The sequence below is a fragment of the Lolium rigidum genome, chromosome 3 (genome assembly GCF_022539505.1).
Source record: "Lolium rigidum isolate FL_2022 chromosome 3, APGP_CSIRO_Lrig_0.1, whole genome shotgun sequence".
Lineage (NCBI taxonomy): Eukaryota > Viridiplantae > Streptophyta > Magnoliopsida > Poales > Poaceae > Lolium > Lolium rigidum.
Window position 1 is genome coordinate 120,474,218 of NC_061510.1, and position 15,884 is coordinate 120,490,101.

At 46.4% G+C, this 15,884-nt stretch overlaps 1 protein-coding gene across 1 annotated transcript; it reads right to left on the reverse strand.

Annotated features, from left to right (window-relative positions):
* Positions 1-3,416: 3,416 nt before the first annotated feature.
* On the reverse strand, positions 3,417-5,748 carry LOC124702236 (serine protease SPPA, chloroplastic-like). The gene is made up of 6 exons (XM_047234359.1): positions 5,662-5,748; positions 5,355-5,538; positions 5,138-5,275; positions 4,700-4,870; positions 4,520-4,624; positions 3,417-3,484 (listed from the first exon to the last, which is right to left on the reverse strand). The coding sequence occupies exons 1-5, from the start codon at positions 5,728-5,730 to the stop codon at positions 4,527-4,529; spliced, it is 660 nt and encodes a 219-aa protein (XP_047090315.1). The 5' UTR covers positions 5,731-5,748; the 3' UTR covers positions 3,417-3,484; positions 4,520-4,526.
* Between the last annotated feature and the right edge of the window lie 10,136 nt (positions 5,749-15,884).

A 15,884-nucleotide genomic window follows, 5' to 3' on the forward strand; every position in this document is an offset into this window, starting at 1 on the left:
GGTACCGTTACTTCTGGTTCCGGTACCTTCTCACTTAGCCGCACAGCCTCTCTAAACTAGTACTTTGGCATACCCCTCTGGGGATACCGGTTTGTACTAGCTCCGGTTAGCTGAACCTAAAGATTCCGGATCACTCTGTGACCCGGTTTAACATCACCCAAACATGGCGAACTTGCCACACTCTTGGCCTACCGGGGGCCATCCCCCCAACATTAGTCCCCGAAGCTGGTATAGCCTGGCGGAATCTTTCCGACAGGCCATGCCACGTTCCTCCTCAAAACGTACCGGATTAATTCTTCCGGTTTCCATTTAAACTCATCCGGCACCTCGCCGAACTTACTTGTCCAAACTATTTTCATCAAACATCTCCGGCTTCTTTTCGCCGGTTTCTTTGTCTTTAAAGCTCACCTCGACGAAGTCGAGAATATCCCGAAGTCTGTGCCTGTCAGTGACATGCGCACTGTGCCTGACGCGCCAGTGTCAGGCGTCAAGTCCTTCATCTTCCGCGCGCAGTTAATGCGCCACTCCTGATCCCTGTGGTCCTCCGTGTGGCTTACTCCTGCGGCGCGTGTACTGTTGGGCCACGTGGCGGCCCACGAAGCGAAGCGCCATGGGCCTGGCGGTTTTCGGCCCAAGACCCTCTTCCTTACTTAAGGCTGCGACGGTTCCTTGTCGCCCTCACGCTCTCACTTCGTCTTCCCACCGCTCTCTGCGCACTCCGCCGCTTGGGCTCTTCTCGCCGCCGTTCATCGTCGCGCCCAAGCTCTCCGGCGACCGCCCGCAGGAGTGCACCGCGAAGCAGGCTTCCCCTCTTCGGCCAAGATTGCGCCGCAACGTCCTCAACCGGCCCAGGGATGCACCTCTGAATCTCCTTCCTCACCGTTTGCCACCGTCGGCCGCCTCCTCGCCGAACTCCGGCGAACCCTTCACTCCATCGAGCCTCAAGGTCTTCGCCGCCGCCCTCAGGTCAGCCTCGCAGATCCTGCATTCCTCTGCTCTTGCTGTTCATACCTGGCGCAGTAGGGTATTTATCCTCCCTTTGTTCTCGTTTTTCTTCCTTTCGTAGATCTTTGAGAAGGAGTAGTTTGCGGGAAACTTGTTTTTAGTCAGTTCAACACTTAACCGGAAAATTTCTTCCGAAGAAACCGGTGGGCTACCTTCCGGTGGAACCCAACTTAGCAATTCCCCTGAGATTTCCTTGGGGGAAGAGCAATCCGGATCTACAGAATCCTATGGGCTCGAGGAAGAACTCACCCGGATGGATGAAACCTCCGCCGCCCCGAAAACTGATACCGGACGGGGCCAAGAGGCTAGCAGCTCCGACCAAGGTTCCGGCGTGAACTTGGCCGCGTACACCCGCGGAGCCTGGAAGGGCTCTGACGTGAAGGAAGCCGAGATTGATTGGCTGTATCGCTCCCGGAGGATACCGGAGCAGGGGCCTGCCGGATTCCTGGCAACGAGCTGGAGCCTGAGCCTCGAGAGGGAGAGGTTGTGGTCTTTGCCGCTCATTTTGAGCGCGGCTTTGGTCTCCCGGCGTCGGACTTTTTCCGCCGGTTTCTAGATTTTTATGAGCTCCAACCTCACCACCTTCCTGGCAACGCTATTTTTTTATCTTTCTTGCTACGTTTTCTTCATGGAGGCCTATATTGGCCTCCTCCCCACCATCGAAACTTTTGCCCGCTTCTTCAATCTTCGGATCAACTCGATCCAAGATAAGAAGCTTCCGAAACCCAAGCCTCCGGTTCAATGCGGGGCTTGCATTGTTACGGCCCGCCAGGGGAGCCCCTTCTACAAGTTTTCTGGTTTGGAGTCATGCCGGGCATGGCAACAAACCTTCTTTTACGTCAAGAACAAGGGCGCCGTTGACTTCATCAACCTTCCGGCATATGCTCCCGGTGTGCCCTCGCAAGCTAACTGGAAGCACAATCCGAAGAGCACCCATGTCGAGACTAACCGGATCATCCGGTTCATGGAGCAACTCAACAAGGACACCGACATCTGTTCTGACGATATAATCCGCGCATTCGTCGCGCGCCGGGTTCTTCCTCTACAACGCCGGGTCCATAAGATAGGCCAGATGAGCGGCCGTAGGGATCCAACTAGGATCACCAGCTTTGGCTTGAGCAAGTCTGATGTGGTCCTTAAGGCCAAGCAGATTTGCCAAACCGAGATGTCGGCGGACTGGTCCTAGGGCCACCGTCCCCTCAGCTACAATAACCCCCCTTCTGCTGCAGTAAGAGCTTGGGAATCCGGAATGCTGTTTCCGGTATATCTTTGACGTGTAACTAACTTGCTTTTTTCCAGGCCCTCGCGCGCTTTCCTCGCATTGCTGAGGAGGTACGGGAGCCTTGCCGCAAGCGCCCCTTGGATAAGGAGGATCCGGATCCCTACGTGGTGGGAAACAAGCACAAGATGGGCCGGACCCACACCTCGCGCCCCGGTAACTCTTCTGCCTCGAACGTGGACAATGGCTCTAGCAGCGATGATGATCTTCTTGTTCTTGAGGTATTTTATCCACTTTCCCGGACTTATAAATTTCTCTTCGTAGCTGTTGACTTTTCCAGATTACCGCAATTCTATCTCCTCCTTCTATTCCAAGAGTTGATTTTCTTACACGTGAATATTTCCTGGTAAGGCAGACCAATGTCAGTTCAGTAAATGAAACAATAAGTTCATAGCTGTTGACTTTTCCAGATTAATCGAGCAACATCAAACAATACCAAACAAAGCAAGAGTGTAAACATAATGATAACGAATAAACACTTCATAGCATAGAAAAGGAAAATCACGACATTTAATGCAACAGGATAGAGTGTCATGTGGGACCAGGGACACACCCAGGGCCCGTGTGCCAAGCTTAGTTGGGCCTGGCTGACACCAGCTAAAGGATATGATCCCAATCATCTTTTCAGCTACAAAGTTTATCTTTTCTTTAAATTATAAAGTCATCGTTTAGCTTGCGCCTCAAGTCAATTAAGGTTAGAAGGCCCCCTTTACTTCTTCCTGCCCTTGGAACTTTGGAAGTGACATCAGTACCAATGCTCCTTCGCTGGATCACATGAGCCCAAGGCCAAGTCTATTGACACCTACAACTACCCTTCCCAATCCAATCCTTATATAATATCCCAGCCCATAAGAACAATATCCACAGGTGTGCACTCCTCCGCTCATATAAACAAGAAAGAGCCACGATAGTTGTGGGTCCCACTGGCTATTGTTCACTTCATGATAACAAGCATAGTTCCACTTTGGTCTTTCAGCCTGGAATTTTATTTATTGCTATTTTCTATGAATGTGTATAAAAGTGTTTATGAGTTTATGTGTATGCTTGAAGCAAAAAAAAAAAGATAAAAGATAAAAAATCATGCAGCTGCTTGGTTTCCACTTTCTACCAAGTTATCCAGAACTATAATTACCTGTAGTCCACCATCCGCAGGCTTTTCTTGTCGTTCTGTCCTACTCTCTCTTTCAACATTGTCATTACCTATTGAATAAGGCAATGCCAACAAAAACAAGGGAAGCCAAATACATAATTCAGCATGCTAATTCAAAAAAGAAATAGTGCATAATGCTAAATTTCATGTCTAATTTGCCAGCTGACAAGCCATGTATCCTGAAGATGCCCATATTTTCATAAAGAAACTCCAACTAAGCTTGAGCTAGCAATTTTACATATCAAGTACATGTTCTTGTACGAGAATTTGATGTTTCCTTACTTGTGGACACTTACCTAAACAGATAAACTAGAACTCTGAAATCCCTTCCCTTTCAAAATCAAAGATTCACGTGTAGACACGACTTCCTATTTGTGCACTAACAATGGCCAAGGATCTCTTTTTTTGTGCACTGAAATATAAATAGATATATAGAGACATAAAGCTCTGGGACTAAATTTGCATCTCATGTCTTATATTTCTTGTTTGCGTGTGCTTGTTTGATCTGTTCAAACTCTATCTACAACACGTGTTACTATTTTCAGAGCTGGATTTCAAATAGGTTCATTGCTCCGGCCCAGAATACGATTAATCCAGCGTGGGTATTCTTTGAGCACACGTCGATAAGTAACAATCAAATCAAGGAAAATCGCCCTTCGAGCGAGTCCAATCTCACAGCTTATGCCACCACCGTTTGGTACGATTATTTGAGTTGCTGATTTCTTATAATGGGTGTGAAGGGCGGGCCTGGTGCAGCGGTAGAGCCTCACCGCCTGTGACCAAGAGGTCCCAGGTTCGAGTCGCGGTCTCCTCACATTGCACTTTGTGAGGGTAAGGCTTGCCACTAACACCTTCCCCAGACCCCGCACAGTGCGGGAGCTCTCAGCACTGGGTACGTCCTTTTGATTTCTTACAATTGGTGTCCCGATATTGGGAAACAAAGAGGCTGAAACATCACTTTACATTCCTAATATAAATTACTAATCACTATGGGTTGGGCAGAAGATGTGGTGGCAACTAAGTTAACTTGATTTAGTCTTCTATAAATTGCTAGCCACCTTAGTGATATTGGAAGGAATTTGTACCTCATCATCATACAGTAGGATCAGTTATCCAACCTTCTTCCTTAAGTCTCTCGACCTCATAGACTCCTGAATTAATAAACTCCTCGGTTTCTTCTTTTTTCTTCCCTATATAGATTAAAATATGGAATGACGACATTTCCATTAAATAAGTGAAAGTGAAACAGATCTGTTTCAAATTACCATGTTTGGAAGATACTGTGTCCAGCCAGTTTCCATAAATATTATCAAGCAGGGCCGCCAACATCTCCCTAACTTCATTTGACATGCTCCTCCGTGCAAGTTGATCTCCTGCAGTTTTATAGCGGCCAATTCGTTGAACTTCTGGTTGCACTCCAACTTTCTCAAGCACACCTTACAAATCAAATTAAAAAGTCTTAGCAACCATGAAAGAATCTTAGCTGCATCCAGACTGTCTCATTCTGTGGACAAATAACACATAGGGCATGGCCGCATGGCCAAGCTTACTAAAGTCGGTTCAGTGGGAAGCTAAAATATCAGAAATTGAACATTATAACAGAATGAAGGGTCGTTGCTGTAGAAATAACAAAAGGAAGTCAAGAAAAAAAATGCATTCAGCAAAGCAGAGCGGTATCGTGTCATCGTCGGACATGCAGTTACCTCTGAGAAATGTCTGCTGTATGGTCAGACCATAGAGAGCAACATAAGCACTTGGCGGCGCATACAGCTCAGCGCACGCAGAAGCAAGGTAGTATTCTTTCTCCCCGCCGACAGGCATATAACCGACGATAAATTTACCTACAGAAACATGCAATGCCTGTTCACAGTATGATAAGACATGGAATAAGATAGCAAATTCAGCATAGCTTCTGATTACCAGATTTCTTGAAATCCACAATGTGCCTTCTGATCTCTCCCACCTTCCCCCACCCGCAGCTCAGCGGCTCTATGTGCAGGTAAATCCCCGATATCCGCGGGTCGTATGCCGCCTTGTCGAAATTCTCGCAGATTTGCGGCAGCGAGAGCCCCGACGAGAAGCAGGTCGTCAGCTGATCCGTTACCTGCAACCACAAAATTACAGGATGAAGATCCAAATCCGCACAGTATAATAGCAAAGTTAACAGATGTTGAAACAAAATCCCAACAAGTCTAGATTACAGATTCAGAATTGCCGAAGTCAGCACCTCGCCCCGAAGCTTCATGGTGAGGACGCTGCCCTTGCGGACGCGCTGCCACGGCGGGGCGACGAGCATTTTGAGCTTGACCGCGAGCTGGGTACCCCACCCGAGCTCCTCCACCACGAAGGCCGGCGCCGCGGGCAGCGGCTCCTGGGCCTCTGCAGCGGGCGGGCCCCGGAAGATGACGAGGAGTCGATGGCGCGGGCCGGGACGCGGAGGAGGCGGCGGGCGGGGTGGGGGAAGGAGGCGGAGTGGCGGAGCTTGGAGGGGGAGAGGAGGGCGGCGGCGGAGAGGGTGGAGCGGTGGTACGGCGCCGAGCGGAGCACGAGGAGCATCGCCATTGTGTTGGGAAGCTTCTGGAAGCTTCCGGAAGGAAGGGCGGGGAGCCGAACCCCTGGTCGCGGTGTCGGGGATGGGTGGAGTGGCGGACGGGGGACGGAGTTGGGAATTGCGGTGAGGTGGAGGAGGTGGCCGGTTCGGGGTGATAGGTTCGGGGTGAGATACACGAGCTGACGATTATCTCTACTAAGGCACGAAGTGTCATAGGAAAATTAAATCTCAACCATTCGTAGACACCGATCAAACGATCGAGATGCATCTGTTCTCCCCACCCTGAGGCGCAGTCCATCTTCGAGCAAAACAAAAGGAAAAATAGGCTACCTCGCACGATCCGGATAGAAAGATCGTGTCATCCTTTTTCCACGCGGCCCCCTTCCCTGTCGTTTCCTCTCCACGCGAGATAAGCGTTCCATGCGCCGCCGCCGGTTATGCTGCCTTCCCCACGCGATAGCGCCGATCCATGCGTCCCTGATCCGCGCCCCTGGCGCTATCCTACTACCTCAAGATCCCCTTGATGACCGATGCGGAACCGTGGCCTTTATGGTCGTCCCTCGCAACCCTAGGTCACAGTCGTCGCGCCACTTCTGTGTACCTCCCTCGCCCTGCATCTGCTTGTCCATCTCGAGCTGGCCTCGACGTTCTCCTCCCGCAACACCGCTGGGCACCACTGCGCTTGTCACTCGAGTCAAGGGAGGATATGATAAAGAATTCACTTGCGTACTTAAATTTGCATGTTTTTCTTTGGGGATGTTTGTACTTTGGATGGATTATAGTTTGCATAGTCTGATAATTATAGCTTGATGCTGATGCGTTCTGGATACTTTATTCATGCAAAAATAGTTCTAGTAGTTGTGTTTATCTGAATCATGTAAGGCTTGGTACCTACTTAAGCATAGAGTCGGTGTGAGCCTTACTGGGCTGGGCCTTTGGCCACTGTGGCCTTTTGGCACTTTGTAAGCGTGAGTGGGCGTGCTCCTGAGTGAGCCGTATATGTGTGACGAAAGTCCTCGTGTTGAGGCAACGAAGAAGAAAACTCTAGAACGGAATTCTGAAATCCCTAGCCTCCCGTGCTTCTGTCAACTCCCGAATCCCCCAATTCCCTCTCCAATCCCCTTCACCTTGTATCAGCCGAGTGTGTTCATAACAATTGGTATCAGATTCCTTGTTTCGATCCGCAATCACCAGTTAATCCTCTGGATTCCGTCTGTTGGGCGCGGAATTTCTCTGAAATTCTAGCACAAAGTTCTCCTCGGAGACGCCTGCTTACGGTTGGTTGATTCGAATCGAACGACCGCACTGGCTCCCCGACGCGGAATCCAACAGATCGAAGCGGAGTTGAAGAACAGCATGGGGGAGCTTTCCGCGCAGAACATCACCATGGAGGGGTACATGAAGCAGGGTCCTCGACTCACTGCAAGGGATGCAGACCAAAATCGACGAGATCCAGGACTCCCTTGTGGAGACGACTACCGCGGTGGCGGCAGGGACGCAGCGCGCCGACGACATCGCCACCCGTCTCGTTGTAGTCGAGTCCAGTACGAGCACCGCGCTGAAGCACATCACGGTGACACCACCGGCTGCTGGAGACGGCCTTGGCGCGGAGTCACACCCCATGGGCTCCACGCGGCCATCGCCGTCAGGAGCTGCAGCTGCGCGCCCACCTGGGCCGGCTACGAGCTTCGGGTCTGCGGACCGCCGCGATCCATCGCTTCACCGGGGTGATGCGCCTGGTATCCTTGTGAACCAGCGATTTGCCCCGGGCACAGGTACCAACCATTCATCACCTCAGGCCAAATCAACTGTTCAACATGATTTCCATGAGAACGCGCATGCGCATGTTTTTGGTACTGGAGGGCGTGGATCCACCCCAAAAATGGATTTCCCCAAATTTGAGGGTGAAAATCCAATGGTCTGGCAACAAGAGTGTGAAACTTACTTTGAGTTGTATCATGTCAGTGATGATTTGCGCACTCGATATGCTTCGCTCAATTTTAGAGGCACTGCTGCTTTATGGCTTCGCAACGTTCAGGCTAAGGGTCGTATAGAGGACTGGGGTGAAATGTGTAGGTTAGTGCATGATAAATTTGGCAAAAATAAATACATGCAGTACCGTAGGCAAATGCGTGCTTTGCGTCAGATAGGCACAGTAGCAGAACACATTGACAAATTTGAAATTCTTCGGAATCAGTTGCTGCTGTATAACCCTGCATTAGATGAGGCATTTTTTGTTGACGAATTCATGCATGGTTTAAGAGATGACATTCGTAGTGCAATTCATCTTCATTGCCCAAAAGATCTAGATTCTGCTAGTTTGCTCGCTATGATGCAGGAAGAGGACCTGGAGAGTTCCAAAAAGCAATCTCCAGCACGTTCTGAATACAGAGAGTTTGCCAAGTCCAATTTCCGTTCCAACTACAACAGTGACAAGTTAAATTCCAAAGAGAAGCATGTTCCGAAACATGATGAAGCAAAGAAGTCTGACACCTCTAAATGGGAAGATCGTCTGGAATCTTTGAAGGCATATCGTCGATCAAAGGGGCTGTGTTTTACTTGTGGGGATAAGTATAGCAAAACACACAGATGTCCGGATAAAATACCTCTACACATTATTGAAGAATTGATGGAAATACTGCCCATTTCTGATGCTCATGTAGATGTGGGCAGCGATGCTGATTCGGACAGTGATGATCTGATGTTGCTAGCAAGTACAACCGATCTACCCTCTGCAGCTGGTAGGAAGCATACCATTCGCTTGCAAGGATCTGTTGGTAAGCAGCAAATTCTAATTCTGATTGATTCAGGTAGTGTGTCTTCATTCATCAGTTCTGCTCTGGCTCAGAAGCTAGGATCTGTCACTAAGACCATGCCTGCTAGACAGTTTACGGTAGCTGATGGTCGTCCTGTTCAATGCAATGAATTTGTTCCTGATTTTGAATGGGGAGTGCAAGGGCATACTTTCACTCATGCAGTGCATGTTCTTGATATTGGCTGTTATGATATGATTTTGGGGGCTGATTGGTTGGATTTGCATAGTCCTATGTGGGTGCATTGGCGCAAGAAGGTTATGCGTTTCACTCACAATAAGAGGCGCATCACTCTTCGCGGAGTACAAACCAGACAGACCAGTTGCAAGCGTGTCACAATGCATAAACTGAAGGGACTCTTGAAGAAAGGCAGTGTCTCTGAGATAGTGGTGTTGAACTCTGTTCCTGATGATAATGCAAATGTGTCTGTATTGGCACAAAACTCTGAAACTGATAAACATACAGTACCTGGTCCAGCTCTTCAGCCTGAGATTCAAAACCTTGTGGAGGAGTTCAGTCATTTGTTCAAAGAACCTTCCGAATTGCCACCAAAAAGAGCCCAGGATCACACTATTCCTTTATTACCTGGAGCTCAACCAGTTAAGGTGCGTCCTTACCGCTACACTCCACAACAGAAAGATGAGATTGAGAGACAAGTCTATGATATGCTATGTCATGGTATTATCAGAAGAAGTACCAGTCCTTTTGCATCTCCAGTCTTGTTAGTGAAGAAAAAAGATGGCCAGTGGCGCTTTTTTGTGGATTATCGTCAATTGAATGAGCTGACTGTGAAAAACAAACATCCATTGCCCATTGTGGATGAGTTGTTGGATGAGTTGGCAGGATCGATGTACTTCACTAAATTGGACCTGCGATCCGGGTACCATCAGATACGCCTAGCAGATGGGGAGCAGTACAAGACAGCTTTCCACACGCACCAGGGGCTGTATGAGTTCATGGTGATGCCCTTCGGGCTCACCAACGCCCCAGCTACCTTTCAGAGTATAATGAACACAATTTTTGAACCATTACTGCGCAAGTCAGTCTTGGTGTTTGTAGATGATATATTGGTGTATAGCCCCACTATGGATGCTCATATCACACATCTCAGGCAAGTGTTTCAGCTACTTGATCAGCATCAGTTACTTGTAAAGCAGAGTAAGTGTTCTTTTGCCTCTCAAGAATTGGAATACCTCGGTCATATTATTGGGCCTCGAGGTGTATCTACGGATCCATCCAAAATTGCTGCGGTTCAAGGTTGGGCTGCTCCTACTAATCTGAAAACTTTGCGTGGCTTTCTCGGACTTACTGGCTATTATCGTAAATTTGTCCGCAACTATGGTGTGATTGCTCAACCTCTCACACAGCTTCTGAAGAAAGGTGTGTTGTTTGTATGGGGTCCTGCACAGAAAACAGCCTTTTCGACTCTCAAGAATGCCATGTCCTCTGCTCCTGTGTTGGCATTACCGGACTTCACAAAATCGTTTGTTCTCGAAACAGACGCCTCTAATTCTGGTGTTGGGGCAGTACTCATGCAAGCTGATCATCCCATTGCTTTCTTAAGCAAAGCACTAGGGCCGAGAAATCAAGCGTTATCAGTTTATGAGAAAGAATGCCTCGCCATATTGATGGCCATCGACAAATGGCGTGCATATTTACAACACCGAGAATTTGTGATTCGTACGGATCACAAAAGTCTCCTCCATCTATCTGATCAACGACTACATACATCATTGCAACAGAAGGCATTTGTGAAGCTTATGGGGCTCCAGTTTCGGATTCAGTACAAGAAAGGGAACACAAACCTGGCTGCGGATGCTTTGTCACGTCAGTTCGGGAACTTGGCAGCTGTCACCTCTTCTACGCTGCAACCAGCTTGGCTTGATCGCTTGCAGGCTGGTTACGAAGACGATGAGCAAGCTCGCAAGTTAATTGAAGAGCTTAGTGTTACAGGAACTAATGCACAGGGATTCTCCTTAACAGATGGCGTGCTCAGGTGGAATAAACGAATCTGGGTTGGTAACAATAGTCTGGCACAGAACCATATCTTACAAGCATTGCATAATAGTGGTGTGGGTGGTCACTCCGGTGTACAGGCAACATACCATCGGGTGAAACAATATTTCTCTTGGCCATCCATGAAGAAAACTGTACAAGATTTTGTTGCTGGTTGTCAAGTTTGTCAGCAAGCAAAACCAGAGCATGTCAAGACCCCAGGTCTGCTTCAACCTTTGCCTGTTCCGACAGGTGCTTGGAAAGTGATTTGCATGGACTTTATCGAGGGACTTCCTCTGTCTGGCGGTTACAATGTGATATTAGTGGTCATTGATAAATTCACAAAGTACTCGCATTTTATACCATTAAGGCATCCATTCACAGCAGTGACAGTGGCACATGAGTTCATGAACAGTGTCTACAAACTGCATGGTCTTCCCCAGACGATCATCTCTGACCGCGACAAGATTTTCACGAGCCGCTTGTGGCAAGAACTGTTCAAGCTCTCAGACACTAACCTGCACATGAGCTCAGCATATCATCCTCAAACGGATGGGCAATCAGAACGATTGAATCAGTGCCTTGAAGGCTATCTTCGTTGTTTTGTCCACTCATGTCCGAAGAAATGGTTGTCCTGGTTGCCATTAGCGGAGTACTGGTACAACACTACATACCACTCGGCTCTAGGACGCACTCCGTTCGAGGTATTGTATGGGCATCCTCCTCGCACTTTTGGCATTGAAGTGGATTCTTGTGCTTCCACGGATCTGGAAAGCTGGCTCAAGGAACGAGCAGCGATGACTCAGTTGCTGCAACATCACCTCGTGCGAGCACAGCAGCGTATGAAGCTTCAGGCCGATAAACGCCGATCAGAACGCTCTTTTGCTGTTGGTGACAAGGTTTTTCTCAAGTTACAGCCGTACATCCAACAATCTGTTGCAGCTCGAGGCAACCAGAAGTTGTCGTTCAGATTTTTCGGTCCATACAAGATCCTCAAGAAGGTGGGCGAGGTTGCTTACAAATTGGAACTGCCTGCATCCAGCCAAGTGCACCCCGTTGTGCATGTCTCACAGCTCAAGCGTCATGTGCCGGCGTCTACCCAGGTACACAAAACACTCAATATTATTGACCATCCTCATGACTTCCCTCTGATGCCAGTGAACTGCTCGAGACGGCCATGGTTCCTCACGGTGCTTCTACTGCAACACGGGTCAAGGTCAGATGGTCATGTGGTGAACCTGCTCTAACATCCTGGGAAGACGCAGCTGATCTATATCGACGTTTTCCATCAGCGCCTGCTTGGGGACAAGCAGTCCTAAAAAGGAGGGGGTAATGTAAGGCTTGGTACCTACTTAAGCATAGAGTCGGTGTGAGCCTTACTGGGCTGGGCCTTTGGCCACTGTGGCCTTTTGGCACTTTGTAAGCGTGAGTGGGCGTGCTCCTGAGTGAGCCGTATATGTGTGACGAAAGTCCTCGTGTTGAGGCAACGAAGAAGAAAACTCTAGAACGGAATTCTGAAATCCCTAGCCTCCCGTGCTTCTGTCAACTCCCGAATCCCCCAATTCCCTCTCCAATCCCCTTCACCTTGTATCAGCCGAGTGTGTTCATAACAAATCACTAGCGGCAATGCTCAGCCTTTGGCGTTATTCGTGTTGTCTATGAAGATATTTGAGGTGGGAGTATAAGTTTCTCACTTTTCATTCTCAGTACTGTACATCTTTTTTTTTCAGTATAAGATGTGTTTGACCATGGTTCGTTCTTCACAATCCAGAGACCAGAATGTTGCCCAGACTCATCTAATGTCAACTCAAGAATGTAGCAACCATATTTTTTTCTTTCACCGCCAGGCCACACCCCACCCTGTCGCCTCCTACAGGGGCCCCTTCATTGTTCCGTCGCTCTTCGTGATGTCGTGCAGGCCCCTTCGAAGTCGGGACGCGAGTTAGCTGCAACACCACTCTTCGCCTGCCAGCTCACTGTCACTTTTTGGTGAGATGCCAATTTTCCTTATTATTTGTCTGGATAATGAATTTTGACCATTTCATCCAATGCATTCTTTGCATTTAACATGACTGGTGCAAGTATGTGAAATAAATAGGAAGATGCTCCGGAAGAATCGAAGAAATTTTCTTGCAAGAATATGGTGATTTTATCATGTTTGTAAACAAAGGTTATTTTCAACCTTCGTTCAGATATGTTCTTCAGTTCTTGTACCTCTGAACCTCCTAGAGGCTTCTCTTCAAGATTTACTTTGCGTTTTTGTACCTTTGATCATTGTGGAACTATGTTGTGAAGGGGAATTGGATGAAGCCTCTGATGTGAGAAAGGTGTTTTCCCTTGTTAAAAAAGGTGGTTTCCCTGTTTCTCTAATGTTCTGCTACAGAAATTACTTTGTTTATCCTATACAAAAAGGAGGGATGTTCAGTTAGCAATCAAGACTGCCAGGGTATGATGAATTAGTCCAGGTGTTATTGATAACTTCCATATAAGATTTTTACTTTTTCTTATTCAACAGGATTTTGTGAACATGTATATACCAATTATTGTCTTTTGAACACTGCAAATTTGTACTCACGTCTGGCCTTATTTCGCTTAATTTCTGTATAGGGTATTGGGTTGGAGCACATTGAGTCACTGATGCAGGGACATGTTTATAAAGTTAGTCCAGTATATAGCTGTCCTTTTTTTGAAAGTAAGAATGGCAATTGTCACTGACATATTTTGTGGATTTAGTCACTTGTTTGACTGAAACCAATTTTGATTCTCTTCTTGTAGATTGGTGGAGTGAGTGAAGCAGATAACCAAAATAAGTAAAGATGCAGTACAGGGAATATGCTGGATAAAATAGAATAAAAATGGGAAGTGAAATATATTGCATTGCATTGCAAGGTACGAAGTACTATTTATTCATCCCTGGAGGTTGAAATTGTTGATTGTGCTTTTCTTTTAAGTATTAGCTATGTACTTTTTTTATAAAGTTTTACCAGAGGGCTGAGGTCCCCTAGAATAAACATAACTATTTTTGTATAAATTAGTTGCTATAAATATTACTAGATTATCTGCTAGGAATAAACCACGGATAGCTATAAAACACTCATGAATGGAACCTAAATTTGGACAAAAATGACATTTAAAATTTCATCTAATGACATGTTATCTTTTTTTCAGTTTTGAGTGTGGGTCATTGACTGAATGGAGCCTCAATTTGAATAAAAATGCATTGAAAACTTGCTAGGTTGCATTTCAGAATCACTCTGTTCAGTAGTGTTTTTCTGCCTTTCAAAATCCACCAAATAATGTCTGAATATGGACTTTATGTCAATTATTTAACTTGGTTTCTATGATGGGTTTGGGTAAACTTAAATTTCTTGCACATTTTTAGTATGGATTAGAGTAAGAGTGATCATAGATGGCACTAAATACTAGGGAGCTAGAAGGCTGCTTAAAATGTTCATAGCATCATCAGCAAACACTTCTCAGCCTTAAATCCTTGCTTTTTGATTTCAAAATATTGTTACTGAATGTTCTCCTGTTCTCTTCTTATTTAAGTACATTATTTCTTGCTTAGCAATGGCAGATAAATCTCTATAAATCTTTCATATGATACCTGATCTTTGTGAATCTTGCTTTGTAAAATTTATTACCAAATGTAAGCATAAAAATGCCTGTGGATTCCTGTTATTCAGAAATATGGAGAGTTGTACAGATTGAGGTTCCATTCAGCCAACGTATCCTTCGTCATCCGTCCTTGGCGCCACTGTCCTCGACCTTCACCGCTACTAGCTGAGCTGCTCCATTTTAAGGAGGTGTACGGATGTGGTGCGATATTCTCGAAGAGCAACATGTCGATCTTCAAGCGACAAAGCCATTATGAACAGGCGTCGAAGCGGAAGGTGCTGACCTGAGGTTCCTTTTTGTTGTATCTTCCCCCTTTTTTGAAATATTCGTTGAAACCTCAGCACCGTTCTAGAGGTTTGAAGTACCAGTGTGCAACCTCAGTTGCTTCTAGGGCACTGAAGAAATTGCGCACCATTGTTCAAACACGGAGCGCACTGCTCGAGTCAAGGGTATTAGTGACTGGCAGCATGAATGGTACAATCAGGTGAGGTTCTAGGTAGTACTCATTTTGTGTGCCATATAGTGGAAAAGCATTAGAACTTCAGAATCTGTTGCCGAAGTTATCAATGAAACATCAGTTGAGGCTATCATAAATTGTTGATACCATACTGCTATTGCATTCTTTGCTCAACAATACTCAAAACACTCAGAAGCTATGCAATAGAATCTAAGATAAAAATTATTAAATAACCACAATTTTTTACCCTTTTTTCTTAGAGTTAAAGAACAGACTGTTTCATAAATTAAAAATTTCTTTTGTGCGTTGATATTCAGTTCTTCTATATCAGGGTATTAGCCTTTGGGTAGTCTAGAATAGACCATTTGGGTAGAAAGCTTTTGGTGAATTGGGCTTTCTATTGTGAATGAGCTTCTTTATTTTTTTGAAAAGAAATATCAACTCGGGATGTGAAAAATATTAACATGATATTTTAAATAGGGTAATGTTTTTTGCATTACTTAATCGAGACGTGCGTTGCACGTGCATGCTAACTAGTACATACAAGTTATAAAGTCTAAAAGATACTAATAATTCTTTGAAGTCTTCAAATTTTTCTTTTCTCCAAAATATAATTTTGTACTCTTCTAAAGGCAGCTGAAGATAGATAACGAACCATAGACATGTAAATACTGACGAAGGTTCTCCCATAATTTTAATTTAAGCCGCAATGCCGAGGTTGTGTGCACGCGCGTAACCATTAAAACAGTCATTCAACATCGGTAAGAGTACCAACACCAGTATGTTAGGGAATAACAACCGACTAGTCTTGTCGATGTCCATGGAGAGACGAGAATACGAATCACCATTGTCGAGGACGTAGCAGCCGGGACAAAAACTTCGAGGATAATCCTACTCGCGGCAACAACGACAGAAGATCCAAAATCGATCTAGCGAATCAAGATCTAAAGGCCCATACCTAGAGGATTATAATCTTTCAACACCACCGTTGACATCGGGAAGGAGATCTCGTCGTC